Genomic DNA, 20,858 nt, shown 5'->3' on the forward strand with positions numbered 1-20,858 from the left:
GAATAGAGAGTTATGCAGGGTATAGGCGGGAATAGGGAAGTGAGGGTATCTGAATGTTCTGGAACCAATTGTCATTACGGGAAGAACATTTTACCCACCAGAAACATGATGGGAAATAAGGAAATGAAACCAACACACTCATGGCTGCTGAGAGTAGCATAAGATACAGAAATAGTTTTGACTCTTAAGGTGATGTTATCGCCCAGCTCAATGGCGCTCGTCTTATTGGTCTTTGGAGGCTGAACCCTGCTTGGATTCAAATTTATGAGCAGAAGATCACACACTTTTCTGATGCATGCAGTCATCCTACTGCCAGTCTCACAGACGTAATCTGAAATGGGAAAAATTAATTGTGGATTTTCTCCCCCCTCCACCTAATATTATTTCTCGCCATAGCACACATTATCACCATGAGGTCCTGTCCATCTTAGAGGTTGTGGAGGATTTAGAAAGAAACAGGACCAACCCATTGATTTCATTTGGAGTCATTGTTTGATGTCACTTCTCCTCTCCATGTCAGGTTGGTGAAAGGATCTCTCTGATGTTAGATGTCACATGAGGCCCACCCACTTTAGCTCTCACAGTCTGTAGGAAACCCCTATGAATGAGGTTGTATACCAAAGACTGTCAATTTTGTTTTCTTTTAAGGAAGAATTTTGTGACCAACATCTCTCTTGATTCCGCTGTGAATGTACTTTTTTTTCATCATTATATTTTATCTACAATGCACTTGCACTTAGGGGGAATTCTTCAGTCATGGCAAGGCAGGAGAGGTGGTTAATACAGAGAATGATACATTGCGAGCAGATGGGGTTTGTGCTTAGGAATGCATTTTTCCTTGTATTATGGAATGTGGAGGGTATATATAGTCATCATTGTTATTGGTTTGGTGTTATTACTCAGTTGTTAATTAATTCACATCCTGCCTCTAATGTATCCTACTGCTAGCAGCACTCCTTTCACAGGACACGCGCTCCATCCCGCCTTGTATGAGAACCAGAAACAGTCATTTAAACATGTGCCTTGTGTTATGGCAGCAAAGTTTCCTTTATAATGTTGTGTTCTTCCAAATTGAAACTCTGTACATGACTTCCTGCTGTTTCCTTTTTAGGTTATTAGCTAGGGCTTTGCTTAAGCAATTTTTCTGTAAAGTAGGAAAATGAAACTTAATTTCAGCAGAGGGCTACAGGAGGAAAATATATTTGTCCTGTTCATTTATCAGACGTCTTGTAGTTGAGGGCAGCTGTACAACACAAACCCTGCACTTTAAGCTGTACATATATAACAACATGTCCAAAATGGCTTTGCTTTGGAAAAGTGTGTCATACTTCCCTGTATCCCAAAGAGCCCACCTTGGTTGATGGTTATGGTGACTCAGTAAACAAATTCTTCTGCAAGAAGAGTCTGTGTTTGATCATCTGGTCATAAGTTTGAATCCTGGGAGGGCCACTCTTCCTTTGGTCCTTCGGAGGTTGATAAAATGAGTATTATTGAAATGGGTAGACATAAACATGTTATTTGGAGCCAAGAAACCCACTGGTGGATGTGCGCTTTAGAAACATATGTTTTGCAGTGTGAATCCTTTTCTGGATTCACATGCTGTGCATCAGTCTGCCATCTAGTGGTTGGGTCCGGAATTGTCTTTGTTAGTTTTTCTTCTTGTTTTGGTCGCTGTTGACCACCATTTGGTGCCAGGTACGTCCCCTCTGTGACGTCCGACGGTATCCTGGAGGTCGACGTGCGTGGTGGCCATCTTCAGATTCTTTTCTCTGCTGTTGGGTCTGGAACCAAGACGTGAACTCCGAAAAAGGTTTTTTGTTTCCTGAAAATACTTCACAGAAGATTATCATCGAAGTATAATCGATCAACCGACGACGCAGCCGAAGACACGAGCAGAGCGCACGTTAGAACACTAGAGGACCAATCCGGTCCACAAATGGCGAGGTAGGGGGTCATGGAGAATACCCCCTTCAAATTCTGCCCCAAGAGCCACCACAAATATGCACAACGCGACCCATACGAAGTGTGCAACCTCTGCCTGCCCGAAGATCATCAGGGCGAAGGCTGTGAGGCCTGCGCAGCGTTCCTGTTGAAGACGCTCAGGACACGCCGAAACCAAAGAAAGGCCCACTACGCCACTATGTCGCAGTCAACTAAGAAACCTTCATTGAAGGACCTGGGTTTCTCTAGGGACGAGGAAGAACATGGAGCTCCAGCGGAGTCGACACACGAAGGATCGGACGTCGAGATCCTAGAAGGGGACTCCAAAAAGACCTACGCTGAAAAGAAGGCAAGAAAGTCGAAAAGGAAGACTGCGAAGGTAAGACACCATAAAGATCTGTCGGAACCAATGGGCCATGAGCATAAGGCGCCCAAGGCAGCCCCGACGCCGAGCCAAAAAGGCGTTCGAGGCTCAGCTGCGATTAAAAGAACCCCACGGAACCCAACCAAAGGTTACTGAAGAGGGAAAATCACAGAAGGCACCGAAGCCAAGGGTCGACAACGAACCCGCAAAAAAGGGCACAACAGCGCCGAAGACTAATGTCAATGCCGGAAAGAAAAGAAAGTCACCAGCCTCCGACACCGAGAGGGCCCTCGAGGTCGAAAGGAAGAGGAGAAGACTTGAGGAGGAGATGGCTACGCTCATACAAAAGAAAAAAGAATTTGACGCCTCACTAAAGGATTTTCGAATCCCTAAGACACCGGCTGCCGAACCAGGGAAACGTCGACGCCGAAGAGGCTGAAGACGCCAAGGGGGAGGAAGAAGGTAACTTCGAATCCCCACCAACACCGAAACCTCGAGGCGAAGATCTCGAGGAATATGGAGACGTACCGGAGGAAGAGAAACTCCGAAACCTTCGAGGATACATGGAATGACCTCGACACCGAGAGTCCAGAAGAGGGGATCTGCAGCTACCCTTCAAAAGCATCCCCCCAGATGACATTGCTTTCTATAATGACATTGTAAAGAGGGCAGCAAATCAATTTGGTGTCCCCATAGAGGAAGAAAAGAGGGACACTTGTTTCCTGCTAGAAACCCCGGCACCTGCAACAAAGGGGACACGGTATCTACCTATGTTGGCCAGTATCCTGGATCAAGGCAAAGAATCTTTCAAAGAACCAGCTTCAAGCAAGGGGGTAACTCTCAGAGTGGAGAAAAAATATAAGCCTTCCTCAAAGGACCCAAAATACATCCAGGGAAGTACTACACTAGATTCCATTATCGTCACCACAGCCAGGAGGAGAGCAAATGCAGTCTCCAACACCGGGCCTCTACCAGAAAAAGAAAGTAAAAGGATGGATATGGTGGTGGGAAGAAGGATGGAAAAAGAGGCAGCAACACAGTAACGCATTGCCAACTCAAATACCCTGTTAAACAGATATGGCCACCAACAGTGGGATGAAAAAGAGGAGTTGCTGAACAAACTCCCTGAGGAGGATAAGAAGTGGGCAAAATCTATTGTCCAAGAAGGAAAAAATGTGGCTAACACCTGCCTAAAGTCAGCCCTAGATGCAGCAGATACTGCAAGCAGGCAGATGTGCACAGGAACCATCCTCAGAAGGCATGCCTGGCTCAGAATAACATCAGAATAACAACAGACCATTAAACGGAGAATCTCTGTTTGGCAAGGAAGTGGATATATCCCTCCCGCAAATTAAAAAGGACAATGAAACAGCAAGGGGCGATGGGGGCCCTACAGCAAAGAGGTTCTTTTAAAAGAGGAGGCTTCTCTAACAGAGAGACCACAGGTAGAAGCAGCTTTGGTCAAGGGCAGCAGATGCCACACCAATCTCAGGAACAGAACCCAAACCAACAGATGGGTCAACAGTCTAACTACCAAGGTTGGCAGCAACAGCAGAAGCAGCCCTTTCGAGAAACAGGGAATGGCAGAGGAAGAGGCCAATCCTTTTGAGGAAGAGGAAATGGGTCTACCTGACTTAATCACAGAAAAAACCCCACACGAAACACCAGTGTGGGGGAAGAATATCTTTTTTCCACAAACAATGGAAAGGGATCACAACAGACAATTGGATATTACATTTGATACAATATGGATATTGCATAGAGCTCACAAGGACACTACCTGCAAATCCACCCAAAAGAAAAAAATAAGCAAATCAGAAGAAACGCTGCTAAACGCAGAGATCAAAGAACTATGCCTAAAACAGGCAATAGAAAAAGTACCAACACAAGAAGGTTTCAAAGGAAACCACTCTCAATACTTCCTAGTACCTGAGGAGGTGGAAGGTAAGTTGAGACTCGATCCAGGTCTTATATAGGACTGATGCACCAGATGACGTGTATAAAGTCTAATCTGGAAGAGCGCTTTAGGAGGTCACTACTGAAGTTTAAGGAAGCCAATTACGAAGTCACGCAAATAAGGGGTGCTGATGTCCCAAGGTAAGAACTGGACATGTGGGGAGTTCTTCACCAAAGACTAGAGTCCTGTTGTCACGTGATGACCCCAGAGTACTTTAAAAAATGTGACCAGTGATGGAGGAAGATCGGGCAGAGCAACAACGATGCTGTAATAAAGAGGGATGTACACAGCAAAAAGTGCAGGTGTTTTCCATTTCCCTTGTACTTGTTATTAGCAATGGTTATATTGTGTCCAGTCCTGAATACCTCAGCTGTAGCTTTCAATCCTGGAGGTTACATTTGGAGTAGTGTGCCCATTCCTGAAGGTCCCATCTGGAGTAGTGTTCCCATTTCTAGAAGTCGCATGTGGAGTAGTGTGCCCATTCCTGGAGGTCCCAATTCTGAAGTAGTGTGCCCATTCCTTGAAGTCCCATCTGCAGTAGTGTGCCCATTGCTGGATATCCCATCTGGAGTAGCGTGCCTATTCCTGGAGATTCCATCTGAAGTAGTGTGCCCATTCCTGGAGGTCCCATGTGGAGAATCGTGCCCATTCCTTGAGGTCCCATCTTTAGTAGTGTGCCCATTCTTCCAGGTCCCATGTGGAGTAGCGTGCCCATTATTGAGGTTCCATCTGGAGTAGTTTGCCCATTCCTGTAGGTTCCATCTGGAGCAGTCTCTCCGTCTCTTTTAGGTGTATCTCACAAGGGGGTTCATTTGTACGGAGTAAACTCAATCATCACTACTCCCAACTATATATCTCACAAGGGTGATGAAATAATAGTGACCTAAACAAGTCACTACCGTTTCTAGCAGAGAAAGGAACATGCAACAGAGTCAAAAAGTCTTAGTTAATAAAGACAAGAACCCTCACTCACCCAAGGGTGACATGCTTCATCATTGGGTCCCCTCTTACACACTGCCACCGCAAGGTAGACAGTGTGGGCTACAACTCTCTCTTAAACAGAATGAGAGGAGCGTGAGGGGTTTTTCAGAGTAACCAATTTAGGCAACGGGAGTAAGGGACAGAGTGCAAATTACAAAACAAAAAGGTGCATTAAAATTAGCTCCTGGGTGACAAAAAATAATTTTTAATAGTAGTCCCCATGGGCTAAGGTAAAAGCATGTGATAAAGGACTGAAAAAATATCCTATTTATCAGTGGTCAACATGTTTCTGCCAGTTTAAACATTAATTCACGGCATTCATCAGGACCAATGATGTTGTCACTCTGTGTATAAACTAAATAATGAAAAAATTAAATCAAAGAAAACCATACTTAGTTAGATATGGTGAATCTTGGACAAAGACACCAGCTTCAGTCAGGTTCAATGTCTACAAAAAATGCATATATAAAACATAATTAATATGGACACCATTGCAAAAATCCCTGCACCAAACACCACGTAAATATAACATTTCACACGTGGATTCCAAGACTTGAAAAGTGTGCACATTAATATACATCGCTCTAAACAAGAATGTAGCAAAAACCAAAAAACACTCACCTAGGGGGTAATGTTAATTTACCTCTTCCCTAAAGGGAGTGTGCTCTCAGATCGCGGTTTTCTAAAGTAAAATCAATAAAAGCAACATGAGAAAAGGCAAATCACATTCTTCACCAGATCATGGTAACAGAATGTCCACACATCTAGACATAACCTCAATATGCTGTATAAAGATGGACAGCATCGTAAACGTCTATACTTGATATGAGATCGGCATGCTCCTTCAGCCACTCTACTGGTTAAGGGTGAATGTATTGAAGAAAGGAGAAGCCCGAAAATGTCCTCACTATATATGAGCATTCAAAACAGAGTCTCTAAAATACATTACATCCGCTAAAAACCAGGAGATCGTGCATGTAAGGCTAACTAAAAAAAGGCTTGCACCTCAAGGGTTATCATGGATATCGAGAGATCTACAAAGAACCCAACGTCCTCTAAAACAGGTTACAATGATCCGCCACCCCTCCATTTACCTGATGATAAACGGTGTCAAGTATTCACATGGCAACACTCCAAAAGGGGGAAAAAATGTGTTTGGCGAAATCCCTTTTAAAGTTTCCCTCCGCTACCCGTGATGTCTAGATTCAACCGGAAGTGTGAGATCTCACTACCGGGTCATGGGGCACTTGGGTAATGTAGTATATCCCAACACAACAAGGGATTCGTATCGTCAAATCCAAATATAACGTCCCATTAAGCGAGTCAAGAACAGAAAAGGGTTGAGAGATGTATATTCCATAAAAAGCGTACATGGATTGCAAGTGTGTATAAATCCATAAAGCAATACGTTCTAATGCCCACGATGTCTAAAAGTACCCGGAAATACAGACTCTCATTCACGGGTCGCGGGGCACTTGGGAATTGTAGTTTATCCCAAAAACACCAAAGAAATAGTAATCATGAATTGACAAATATACCTTCCTATTCATCAAATAAGGAAAGTGGGTCGTAAATGTATTTAGTATTCTCTATATAAGTCAAACTGAATCACAAAGACCTATAAGTTCATAGAGTAAAACGAACTATTGAATACAATCAAATTACAACTCATGCAATGGAGACAATGCAAACTCTAAACACACTCAAAACAACAATTGTACTCGCTAAATTAGCATCTGTAAATAAAGTCAGAAATAGACCCAAGACAGATCATAAGGCCCCCCATGGGATATCTTCATTCAAGCCACTAATGTGGCTTTTGGTCCGGAACACCCAACGTTGTTCCCGGCAAAATAATACGGTTTCCAGGGGGCCCATATTAACGTCATAGTTGGGTTTATCAATGACCACCCATTGTAGATCATTCTCAGTATGACCTTGTTCCAAGAAGTGTTTCGTCATGCGTGTGTTGGCTTTCTTGCATCGAAAGGTACTACGATGTTCTGTAATCCTTAAACGCACTTTTCTTGCGGTCATATCAATATAAATCAAGGAGCAGGGACATTTGATCATGTAAATGACCCCGCTTGAATTACAGTTAGTGTGTTTGTTTAATCTCCACGGTCTATCAGACTGTATATCCACTTCTGTCCCATGTTTAGTAAACGGACACACTGAACACGATCCACATGGGAAGTGTCCCATCACTGGTTCAGCATTCCACAGTGTAGTTTGTCTATTCAGACAGTTATTGTTCTTAGGTCTAGTATGGACCATCAAATCTTTTAAATTACTACTGCGTTTTAATGCGAAAATGGGGCGCTCTAGTGTTAAATTCCCAGTGTTGAGGATGTGCCAGTTAGAATTAATGGCTTTTTTGATGTTGGTTGTTAAATTCGAGAATGTCGTAACACATACCATGGCAGAAACATGTTGACCACTGATAAATAGGATATTTTTTCAGTCCTTTATCACATGCTTTTACCTTAGCCCATGGGGACTACTATTAAAAATATTTTTTTGTCACCCAGGAGCTAAATTTAATGCACCTTTTTGTTTTGTAATGTGCACTCTGTCCCTTACTCCCGTTGCCTAAATTGGTTACTCTGAAAAACACCTCACGCTCCTCTCATTCTGTTTAAGAGAGTTGTAGCCCACACTGTCTACCTTGCAGTGGCAGTGTGCAAGAGGGGACCCAATGATGAAGCATGTCACCCTTGGGTGAGTGAGGGTTCTTGTCTTTATTAACTAAGACTTTTTGACTATGTTGCGTTTTCCTTTCTCTGCTAGAAACGGTAGTGACTTGTTTACATCTCTTTTAGGTCCCACCTAGAGTTGCGTGCCTAGTCATGGTGGCCTCACCAGGTATAGTGTGTCCAGTCCTTGATGCCCCACCTGGAGTAGTGTGCCTAGTTTGAGAGGCCCTATCTAGAGTGATTGTGTCCAGTCATGCAGGTGCCTTTTGTGGTGATGCCCAGTCCTTGGGGGCAACTGTGCTGGTGCTGCCTAGTCCTGGAGGCTCCATATGGAGGGCTTATGTCCAGTCCTGGATTCCCTATCTTGCCAGGTTGAGTCCAGTCCAAATCTGGGTCTGATTGTGTCCCGTCCTGGAGGCCCCATTAGTAGTGGTTGTGTTCAGTCCTGCAGGCTACATCTTCAGACAGACACCTACAAGATAATAAAGGTTTGTTGGAGACAGCCTAGAGGTGGTCAGTAAAAATGGTGGATGATTTAAACCACAGATCCTACGAGGAGAGGATTGAGAAACTAGACATGTATAGGGACCGGGTAAAGAAGGTGTATGGTGAATATATTATTAATTTAAATTTCTAAAATATACAAATGCTGCACCAGAGACAATCATTGGCCATAGATTGCCATTCATTTATGTTATAGCATCCTATATTTTGAAGGTTCTGTGATATTCAATAGATCCTTCTTGTTTTCTCCAGGTTGAAGAAGAGGACACTGCGAATGCTGATCACAGGAGTCTGGGGCAGCCAGAAGGTGTAGAAGACTTGTCACTGGCTCGTAACCATGCGGGGCAGCTGGCCGCTCGGCTGCGGGTGACGGCACACAAGGTGCTCCGGATGGTTGGGAAGTCTTTAGCCATTGTGCTCCTCGCTCTGGCAGGTAGATTGAGTTCTTCCTCCCAGCCCCTCATAAATTCCCATCCCTACTAATCCCTCCTTTACATCAAGCCCTTTTTTATACCCCCTCATGTTCCTTCATTACACTCCTACTTTTGTTCTTCTTCCTCCTTTTTCCCTCATTGCCCTCTGTCCATCAGTATTAAGAGTATGAATGAGTAGAGAGGCTGAGTGATGGCGATGGTGAGAGTGTAGGTGAGTGAATCAGTTACGTAAAGCTGAAGCACAGAATAAGAAGATAGGCTGTGATGGTGGCTGAGCGAGTGCATAAGTGAAGGTGTGAAGGTTATCTAGAGAGTAGATGACTTAAAGTTTGAGGTTTAAATGTGTGAGGGGTGAGAATGTATAAGTAGTGAATAGTTTGGATCAATAGTGAATAGTGAGAATGAATGACTGGTAGATGGGTGGTAGTGAAAGCTCGGATAGGTGAGGTGGCTAAGTGTGTGTGTGGGAGGGAGCTGCTCTCTCTGCCCTACCATATTGTACTCACTTAATAGAGATCAGTCTGGAAGTCACCAGACCTTGCTGCAGGCCAGTCTACACTTGTAGAAAGGCAAAGGGAACAAGTGTCCTATACTCCTGGAATTTCAGTTTATCAAATGTGTGAGAGTGAAAAATATCAGAGGACCTGAAATACTAGACAAGTTTAACAAACTACAGGAGGATTCAGGTGGTAGACCTCGATCGTGGCAGGGCAGGCAGAATGGCGGGTAGGACAGGACTGTGATAGTGTCGAATGATGCTGGCAGTAGGGCACGACAATGCAGCTGATAGCACGGAGCTATAGAGGTGTCAGGGTAGGCTGGCAATATAGCCATTAGCTCAAGGGAGTTGATAGGACAGGATGATGGGAGGGCAGATTGATGACAGTGTAGGACAGGAAAGTGCAGAATGGTGGTGGTGGTGGTGATGGTACACCAGGACAATACTGATGACAGTACAGGGATAGCACATAACCATAGAGGTGTCAGCCTAGGCAGGTGATAGGGCAGTAGCATGAAGGAAATCAGACCGGATAGTGTAGGGGCAAATTGCTGAAGGTGACTGGGCATTTGGAAGAAATGTTTGAGTAGAACGAGGTTATGACATCACAATGCTGATGACTTAGTAGGTTTCTGATAGGACAGAGTAGGACACTGGTAGTGGGAGGGAAGCATGGTGTTGGAGTATGATGATGATTGGACAGGTAGGTGCATGCGTTAGAACTAGATAGTGTTGTAGTGTCATTGTCTTGGCTCCACTAGGGACCTATCCGTGATCACCTGTGTTTACTTGCTCCCCAGGGATCACCCTGCCGTCTGCCTTCTCCGGTGCCTACTACCTCCTGTTCATTGGAATCTGCACCTGGTGGGCATGCCACTTTCCCATCAGACACCTGGGCTTCAACACCCTGTGTGTGATGGTGGGCTTCTTTGCTGGAGGTCACCTCATCTGTCTCTACTGTTACCAAACTATATTCTTCCAGGAGCTCATCCCCCCTGATTGCCTCTGGGCCAGGTAAGAACCACCATCTTTAAGCCTAACCAAAGTCAAGTGATCGCAGTCCATAGATAACACCATTACCTGATGTCCGTCAGTCTGTGTGGGGTCACATCTCAACGACATTCTCATGTAGATGGGCGATGACCTGACACCGAACCTGGGGGTTGGATATTTCTTACAAACTAATACCTTACCATGCATTACAAGATGCATGCGTCAGATTGACAGGTTTGAGAGAAACGTTGCATGAACTCACAGCAGTAGATGATAAAAAACGGGTTGGAGATAGCACTGATGCAATATGGGTAAACTTGAACATTCTTTAAGACATCTATGCTCCAGTAACGAATGTAATTATGCAAAACTGTATTTCATGTAAACTGATCTGATATCTCAAGGTCTAGCCAGGGCTATATAAAACTCTTCAAATAAATAAATGACCAGATTTGTGTAGCAGCCTTTTCAATGAGATGCAAAGAATTCCATTATAAAAGAGTTAAAAATAGTACATTTGGATTACTTACTGACAAACATTTTGAGAAGTTATTACATAGCTGTACATAGCTGTATTCGGGCTATATTTGAAACAGTAAGTGCAGGGGGTCAAAAGTTTTCTTAGGCACCTGCCGCCTTCCCTGATTAATGCCAAGGCTGTCTGCGATTGATTCCACATCATTCCTCTCTTTTTTCCACCACCCAACACTTCTGGTCAAATTTCTTGCAGGTTCTTTTTCTTGCCTGAATTCTGCTTTTGTCATTGGTATCCTATTTTTTCTCTCATTCTTCCTTTTTCTCTGTTTTGCTTCGAGTCCAAATCCACACGCAGAAAATACTCACAGATTGACTGTAAGTTTTGTGAACGTTTTGTCGTTTCACCATTTAGGCGTTTGTTGTATCATTGGTGCGTTTCATGGTTCATGAAGGTTTGCTTGTTCACAAACCACTGAGAACTGATAAGTCATCCATGAAATTTCATGCTTCGTGGCATTTATGAGGTAAAAACGTATCCCCCATATTTCGTGGAAATTTGTTTACAAAATGTCTTTTCTACAAAATGAAAAGGAACACCGGCCTCGGCCTAAAAGGAGACATGTCTGTTGTTTGGATTCTTGGTGGCCGCCACCCTCTCTCAAATAAATGGTACATTCGTGGAAAGTATTTTACTGGGGCCTATGAAATATGGGAAAAATTTCACGTGTCCCCGGGAAATTAGTTTCCTCATCAAAATGATCACTCCAACCCCCTCTAGAGAGCTTTACCATTGTCCGTTCTTTAACGAAAATTCTATTCTTGAAAGACAAACAAAGCCTGAATGTTCTATATCAGCAGCAATTGTTAGCTGCACTTTGCGGAGAACAAGTTGAACAATTTCTCTCTTTTCCTGAGAGAATGTGATTTTTCTAACTAAACAAAAGGTATTTCTTTAAAATTCTGTATTCTTAAGTACATGATTAAGTATTTTTCTTGCTTTTGTTCTACAGACAGGCAACCATCATAGTCCAGAATATCACTTATTGTGTTCAATAAACAATTCCCTGTTCCAAGTAACCTACCCAAAAATAAAAAATGCAATATAAAACATAAACTACGGGTAATATGTGTATTATGCGCCTAAAATTACCATCTTGGGGTTCTGGTGATATTTACAAACCATGTCTTGAGATGTATGATTTAACCAGAAGCCGTTGGTGCAAAAATCGTTACTCACAATGTATCTTATGCAGAAATAAATTTTTGCATAGATATATTTATACATTTATAAAGATATAGGTGCAGATGCAGCTAGAGGCACGGGGTTGTGTGTTCACATATTTCCTGTATGACTGAGCAGGCAGATGGAATTCAGAGTAGGAGGTAGCTGGAAACAGCCCTCATGACAAAAGCATGCAATGCGTGATAATCGCATCGTGAGTGTTCCAAAAGACGTCAACACTCACGATGGAATAGAGTGCATTATATATACACATATCCATCACTCCTTGATTGAAATATTTAATCATGTAAAGTTTTGATGCAACTTTACCTTGTTTGTAAAGTTTGAGGACATTCATCAAGGCACCGAGAAGGAAGAAGCCAAACATAAAACCAACCAGGGTCATACACTGTTGTTTGGCTGCATTGGGTTTATGTCCTGTTTAAGATGATTTTGTGTTTACAACACATCTGCCTTAGTGTTTTTTATTTGTTTTGGCAGTTTCATGCTGGGAAGTGGAACAGTAATTTGCAATGTATCTTGATTCATTGTTGGTTTGTCAAGGAATGATAGTCACAACGGGCAGGAGGAACCAAGGTCCTTTCAGGGCAACTAGAATGCCTGGTTGCAGTGAGCAAAGTCCTAACCAAACTTAAAGTGAACACTTGGTTCAATACTGGGTATCATCGCTGCTACTGAAAGTGTTGAAGACAAAAAGAGACAAGAGGCATCCTAGGATCATAAGGAGGGCATTCCACTTATGTAAAAGTATCCTAGGCTACATCCTAGTATATGGCGTGATATAGTACATGGTATGGCGTGGATGCTGGTCTCTGGCTCCGGGGATCTGCAGACGTTACTGGGCTTTTGAAGGGCTTCAGGAAACTTTTTAAAGTCTCAGAGAACTTCAGCTGTCAGGTCAACTTTGTTTACAGTCCCAAGGTGGAAAGTGGAATGATGCAATGTATTCCTGGTCCGACAGTTCTTTGTTTGTTACGCTATCATCTCAGTGCACCTGGATGCAAATCTGGCCACACAGGTGGGTTTAGCTTGGATGCCTAAGCATCTGTCAAAATCTTCACACCTCCAAAATCTTCAGAACTCGCCTTCCAAAGTTAAACGGTAATTCCCACCATAAGGATTATAGGCTGGCAAAGGAGAATGGTGTAAAGACTCACATGATCAATGTTCTTGAAAAGGTCAGTAAACTGACGACCAAAGATTTGGAAGCCAATGATTATAGGTGTGGGAGGCATTTTATGCATATAACACAATTCAGGAGAGTCCACTTTGGGACTGGTCTCAGTAGCCATGTTCTCTACAAGCTTGCTACATCAGGACTAAGCTCCTGCTTTGGGAGTACTAAACTTTAAGGGTATGTATCCCACAAATGACTGGTAGCAGTGGAAACTATCAAGTGGGTAGGCACACATGACTTTCAGGGCAGCCACTGGACCCAAGGGCTCCTATTCGGAGTTGGGATCTATGGTTCTGGTCTAGGCAAACTGGTTCGCACAGACTGATTTTGCGATGCAAAGGCTCTCAGCACCTCTTTCACCTCTTTCCCACATCAGAAGTTCAGAGACTACTTCTGTCTGGGAGACTCAATGTCACCTAAATAGGAACGCCTTTACAGAAGTATGTTTGCATTCCTATGTGAGGTCCCTGCAGTGTGCTCCATGCAAGACTCCAACAGATGCAGGCAAGGAAAATATTTAAGTCATGTGGGTTTCTCAGATTTCCTTGCCAAGTGCCCCTGGAAGGGTATTTGGTGTAAGTGGAATGTTAAATCGGTTCTCAACCAGCAGAGCCTAATGCTTTAAGTTTTATACAAATACGATGGGTAACTGCTCCCATCGCAATTATGAGATCCATGGGAAGACGGCGGACATGTTTATTCTCACCCCAAGATTTTGGCTGCTCTACGTAAAAATCCATGCAGAAATGAGAAAGTACTGGGGCAATCGGACTTAAAATGTATATTAGAGGCTCAGGGGGACTCTCTGTCATCTTAATAGGAAAGCCTTTGAGAATGTCATTTTGCATTCTTATGTGATGTCCCGGTTGCGAGCTCCATACAACAGTGCAACGGATGCAAGCAAATATTGAAGTTTTTTGTTACTCAGATGTTGTTGCCAAGAGCCACTGAGAAGGGTCTATGTGGAATTTAAAATAGGTACTCAACAAGTAGTGCCTGGTGGTTGTCCTACTGAATTAACCCCTACAATATCGTAGTACACAGATATTGAGGGCAGACTAGCAAAGGACAACATATTGAAAGGAAAGTGCATATAGTAAAGTATAGATCTACTATCCCTAACTCCGCTTCAAGGTATGTAGACGCGGAGTTAGGAATAGTGTGTGTGTGTGTGTGTGTGTGTGTGTGTGTGTGTGTGTGTGTGTGTAAGTGTGTGTGTAAGTGTGTGTGTAAGTGTGTGTGTGTAAGTGTGTGTGTGTGTGTAAGTGTGTGTGTGTGTAAGTGTGTAATTTATTGGTAAATAAGTATGGATTATTTATACCCAACATCACATATCAAGTTAGGTATGGAAAATCTATACTTATTTACCCGGTCAATATTTCAGTTGAAATATTTTGTCCTAGATTTTGTGCAAACAATATTCTGGTTTCCATGTTCAGGGTGCACAGTGTGCCTAGTGCTTTAAGGTTCAGACAAAGGCTATCGCCCTTACTATACATGGGCTTTTAATTCTGATGTGGCACTTAATGATATTTACCGCAATTATGAGATGCACGGGAACACCTCGGATCTATTGATTTTGATTTGTGTTGAAGTATAGCGGGAATCAGACCTGCAATTATAAACTAACCATACGATTACTCATTTCCAAGGGGACTTGTAGGGTCCCACTTGTAATCCCAGGCAACTATGGCCCTCCAAAGTTGGTTACGCTTGAAATAGGTAACTCTGAGGGGGTCTGGAGTTACCAGGAGGTTTATCGGCCCAATGATAATTAGCCGTATGTGTTCCTTGTCAATCACAGCCCAGTTTTGTCCACAATGAAGAATTTTTGAATAATAAAGCTGACGGGATCCTTAATTCCTCTCCCACTCACTAGAGTCAGAATTTCCCTAATATCAAAAGCATTTGCCTGCACAATTTTGAGAAGACCATAATAAGAAGCCTTCAATACAGGTGCAGTCCATAATGCCTGCTTCATGGCCTCAAAAACCAGTCATCACCCAGCAGTTCAGAAGACCATTTTAGTTTTTGATGTTAGGGCAGTTTGGGGAGAACTGGGCCACAAAGTTTCTGCCTAAAAAGCTGTCATGAATATCTTGGCAGTACAGACATACAGGCGAGTGTAGCCTGGAACTTGGCCACAAGAACTTAAATCTTCCTGCGACCAACCAGGGGCCCAATGAACTATAGAATGTCCAATGTGGCTCAAGGTTTGCTTTAGGCTCAGTTTTGCTTTCTCCAATGAAGTTTGTTCCTTCATTAGAGATCACGACTTTGGGAGAAACAATCCCAAGAAGAGCCCTAGACAATGCAGACACGTAAGTGTAAAATGATTGTATTTTGGGATTGAATATTATACTATTCATTTAAATAAACAAAATCTTTCCACTTGTCATGAATCCTCCATTTTCCTAGATAAACCAGTTTTAATGTTATCAATATTTTATCAATTTATCAATATATCAAGGAGCTCTTACATCACCAGTATATCAGAAGATTTTATTTATTTATTTATTAATGGTATTGAAAAATTATTTTAAAACTAAAATACAAGAATTATCAAAAAGGCTAAAAATATTTATTTACAAGAATTATCAAAAAGTCCTTTGAATATGCTTTCTTTGCACAACACAAGTACTCTTTACGTGTATCTAAGTTGCCGAACAGAGGATTTCATTTATTTCTTCTTTTCTTAAAAAAGGTTGTTGCCTCCTTAGACTATTTTTAAAAACATATTTGTATTGTCCATTAAAACATAGTTCAGCTCTATTACTGTTTACGTCATCACAGAGTGTGCATCAACATGCGCATAACTCATACATGCATTGATTTTTGACATTCATTAAGATGCAGTGTTACAGCATCACTTTTTCACTACAAACATCACCATCGCATGGTGAACCTTATCCTCATCTCCCCTCCTATGTATCCACGTGCCTCATTTGCTTGTTTTCCATTCGCCTCCTTCAACTGTTGATGCGTTTTGACCTTTCCTTGTATTCTAGCTCTTCTCAAGATGTCTATAGAAGCAGTACTGCTTCGCAAAGGTGAAGCATCCGACTACTTTGTATGGGTGACCCATCACAACAAGTTATTAGGCTTTATTGGTGCTCTCTATTACCATAATTCGTCCATAACATGGTGCATTTATTCTATCATGCGGACTGCTTGGAAGGTGCCGCTCCAAAGACTTAGGGCCTTGTTTAGAATTTAGCAGAAGTCATACTCATCACAAACCTCTGTTATTCAGCACCAAGATACCCTTGAGTGAATATGCACTTTACAAATACACGTTATGTTATTAAAGCCTATTGCAGTTTTAATATGGTGGATGTGATATCAACTACATTTTCAGTTTTTTCTTTCCTAACCCCTAAATATGGCCCTTATTCTTAGGTAAAGGGATACATTTAGTACAAGAAGGCTACTGTCCTACTAAAAAAGATGCGCTACTACCTAGTATTTTTCCTTCTGCCATACTGATCAATCTATCATATCTATCTGGCCCACATAACATGCTCTTGGGCTATGTTAGGCTATGTTATGTTTTGGGGGTTTGCTTACCGCCAAATTATCCTAATAAAAGTGGGATCCATGAAATTAAATGAATCTTAGTGATTGTTATGGCAAAACCTATAGTTTGTAAGTTGCTTACAGCTGTTTGGTAAATTCATTGTGTTCGGTGCTGGCCTTTTCTTTTACAGATTATCTTCAGGCTTTTCCCACATATTTAGGGGGTAGTAACAAGCAATATTTGAAGGGCATTTGTAGTACGTACAGTCTGCTGAGCTTCTCGGCAAGAGAGACCCCACCCTGCCCGAGATTCATTACCTCCTTGTGAGAAGAGCCGAGCCTTTGGCTTCTTTCTGAACAACGTAAGAGAAGACTGAGAAGTAGAGACAGGTTAAGAGCGTTGTAAATCTTACCGGCGGTGACTGAAAAAGCTCTACCTCTCAATCTGGCTTACTCATGTCAGGACTTGGAGAAGATTAGGAAGAAGGATTTTAATGCACATGATATACAGAAGCGGTTAAATTTGGAGGTTATGAATAATGGAGAGGAGACATGTAGCCTTACGGCTAGAATGGTCGACCTCGAAGCTGGGGTACCGGGTTCGAGTCTCGGCAACGATGCTAAACATCCTGCGATTCTGGGCAAATCACTTAATCTCCCAGTGCTGAACAAAAAAATGAATGTGTCCTGTAACGAAACTGGTGCTATGTAAAGCGCTCTGATACCCGATGTCTCGGATCTAGTTCGCGCTATATAAACCCCCCCCCCCCCCCCCCCCCAAAAAATTTGATTTTGGGAAGTATATTGAGGGATTAAAATGTTTACTTTATTTCAATAGGAGCCGTTGTAGTTTATAGAGAATTGACGTAATATCTTCCCATTTCTTTGTGATCAGTCTGGCTGCTGGGTTCTGAATCACCTGTAGTTTCATTTGGTGTGTGACAGATTATCGCAGTAGAATGTTGTTACCAAAGGCAAGCTGAGAATATACCAACGCCATGATGGAAGATATATGATAAAAGGTGTCCACAAACGGGAGGGCCAGTCAAAGCAACTTTAGTTGGTTGACACAAGACTGGGATATGCGCGCCCCTTCAAGCTCAAGCGAGTTTTTAATAAGGGATAATGCCCAGATTGCAAATCTGATGAGCGGAAATAGGGCTGTTAACCGTGGATTAGGCCAGTCTATTTTCTAGCAAATTGACGAATTTCAGTCAATAAGAAGGACTTCCATCTTAGACGGGTTCAAGTTAAGGAAAGGTGAGCCAAGATGTGTTCCAAATTCACACGGGTGTTGGGTATTCAGTCTTAGTCGGCAGCTTCAGGTCCATTGCATCCTCGAGCAGTAAAGGTGTGGCTCAGGGGAGGAGGAGTGAAGTTGGGACAAGATGCATTATAATATATGTAAATATCACAATCGATGACACTTATACTTTTTTAATATACATCTTTCAATAAAAGAAAAGTTACAGTGGTGGAGATGCACAGTAAATCTGAAATCTCTAACCCTAACTACAGAAGTGATAAAGGGATATTCAAATGTTATGTTAATTTATTTCTTCTATAGCGCACGGCTACTCCCAGGAGCGTCCCGGCGCTTTGCTGAAGAACATTGGCAGACAAAAACAAAACATAACGACTGCAAAAAAGAGACAGAAAAGAAACTCAGGTTATCTAGAAAAACTTAATTAGTGAAGAGCCACGTTTTAAGCTCCTTTCTAAAGGCAAGGAGACTCTGGGCCTGTTTAAGAGAGAGTGGTAATTCATTTCACTCCTTCGGGACTAGGTAGCGGAAGGATCGACCACCCATCCTTGCACGCTTAATGACCGGGACTGTCATTTTAGATAGCAAAGATGATCTCAGGGCCCTGCCCGGTACATATCGGGAAAGACGTTTCCTTATGTACTTGGGGCAAGAGCCTTGTAGAGCCTTAAAGGCAAAAGTCAGGCACTTAAAAAGAATTCTTTTAGTGATCGGCAACCAGTGTAAGTCTCTCAAAAGGGCCGTGGCGCCGGCTCTTCTTGGGAGCCCGTAAATAGCACGGGCTGCCGAATTCTGGACCACTTGCAAACGGGTCAGAAGATATTTTGGTAGGCCCAAAAAAAGGGCGTTTGCGTAGTCCAGTCGCGATCCAATCAAAGCCTGAACAATAGTCTTCCTATGCTGAACAGACAAAAGAGGAAGGAACTTTCTCAGCATCCGTAAAATGCCGAAGCATTTACCTGAGAGGCACGAAATATGTGGCCCAAAAGACAGTTCACTGTCCACAATTACTCCCAGGTTTTTTGCCTTGAGAGACACACTGTCAGGTGGAAACAAATCTTGAGGCCACCAGGCTTTCCAGTCTGGTTCAGAGGTGCAACCAAAAAAGAGCAACTCCGACTTGTCGGGATTACACTTTAACCCATTACACCTAAACCACTCGAAGACCGCCCCCAAACAGTCCTTGATCTGTACGCCATCGAAAGTTCCGCCCCTGTCACAAGTGAACAGGAGCTGGGTATCATCGGTGTAGGATATGACCTGGGCGCCAAAAGATTCCGCGACTGCTGCCAGAGGAGCCATGAAGATATTAAATAGCGTGGGGCTAAGGATGGAACCCTGCGGTACCCCTACCTCTAATGGAGACATATCCACGGAGAAAGGAGGCGCCCAGATCGTTTGTCGGCGGCCGGCTAGAAAAGATTTAAGCCAACTCCACACCGTTCCCTGAATGCCGCACTCCCAGAGTCTTTTAAGGAGGCGATCATGAGGGACGGTGTCGAACGCCGCCGATAGATCTAACATTACCAACATAGCCCTTCCTCCAGAGTCGAGTACTTCCCTGATGGCATCCGTGACCTCTAAGAGGGCCGACTCTGTGCTGAAATTTGCACGGAACCCAGATTGCGTGTCGTGCAGCAGATCGTGCTCCTCAATGAAATTAGAAATCGTCCGATGAACAAATTTCTCGGCCACCTTCGCCAGGGCGGGGAGAAGGGAGATAGGTCTATAGTTGGCATGGATGAGGGGGTCCAAGGTAGGCTTCTTGATCAATGGCAGGATCAAGGCATGTTTCCATGCTTGTGGGACCACTCCTGTTATCAATGAAGAATTCAAGAGTGGATTCAGTAAAGCATTTAAAGCAGGTGCTACCTTCCCCAGATGTTTAGCTGGGCACGGGTCAAGTGGAGAACCTGATTTCAAACCAGACAGAAGCTCCAGGGAGGTGTCAAGACAAAGATGAGGAAAAAGTGAGAGAGAAGGGCCTGAACTTTCCCTAAATACAGGGAGGGATGAGAAACCTGCGGCCAAGTGTGAGCTAGGGTCGAGAAGAGAGGCTTGAATAGTTGTAATTTTGGTCGTAAAGAAAGTTGCAAGCTGTTTTAACCATTCTTCGGAATGAATATGAGATGGAGTGCAAACAGCAGGGGACATAAAATCCAAAACAACTTTAAAAATTTCCTTACAGCCATTTTCAGCCTCATCAATTCGACGCTCAAAGTATGCTTTTTTTTCCTTCCAAATTGACTGATGGTAGGCTTTAGTTAATCCTCGAAATTTTGCTTTCTCGGTTAGGTCATAGGCCCGTCGCCAAACTCTCTCTGCCCTTTTACAGCCCTGCCGCTGCACCCTTAACTGGGGAGTGAACCATGGGGCAGACACTCTGCGCTCGCCACATTTATGCTTCATTATAACAGTATTAACATTCGGGTTCAAGTTTTAAAATCTTTGGACAGCCATTCCCAGGCCTTTTCCTGTAATTCCAAATTGATAAGAAATAATGGACAATCGATTTGGCGCACCGTGATAACTCTAGCACTATTATAGGTCCTTAAACGTCTTTTACAAGGAATTCCAGACACAGGGGCATGGAAACCAAGACAAAGGGAAGGAGGTTTTTGATGCTGGAATAAGGGGCAGGTTCTCATATCCACAGACAAATGGTTTTGTGGGGGGTTTTCTGTTTTTTGCAAAAAGGCAAAATACTTAAATTAAGGTTATTGTTTTGAACAGTTCTAATTATACCAGTTGGAATTTACTGTCCTTAGGGTCACTGGGTCTATTATGATTTCATATTTTCAGGATGGAAAAC

General features: G+C 43.0%; 1 protein-coding gene across 4 annotated transcripts in view; it reads left to right on the forward strand.

The window, feature by feature from the left end:
* PIEZO1 (piezo type mechanosensitive ion channel component 1 (Er blood group)) overlaps positions 1-20,858 on the forward strand; it is an 854,808-nt gene that overhangs the window by 444,317 nt on the left and 389,633 nt on the right. For all 4 annotated transcript variants that reach the window (XM_085638610.1, XM_085638612.1, XM_085638613.1 and 1 more), the window contains exons 7-8: positions 8,696-8,876; positions 10,177-10,390. In XM_085638610.1, the coding sequence (XP_085494736.1) occupies positions 8,696-8,876; positions 10,177-10,390 (395 nt within the window). The remainder of the gene's footprint in view (positions 1-8,695; positions 8,877-10,176; positions 10,391-20,858) is intronic.

Source organism: Triturus cristatus, chromosome 12 (genome assembly GCF_964204655.1).
Source record: "Triturus cristatus chromosome 12, aTriCri1.1, whole genome shotgun sequence".
Classification (NCBI taxonomy): domain Eukaryota; kingdom Metazoa; phylum Chordata; class Amphibia; order Caudata; family Salamandridae; genus Triturus; species Triturus cristatus.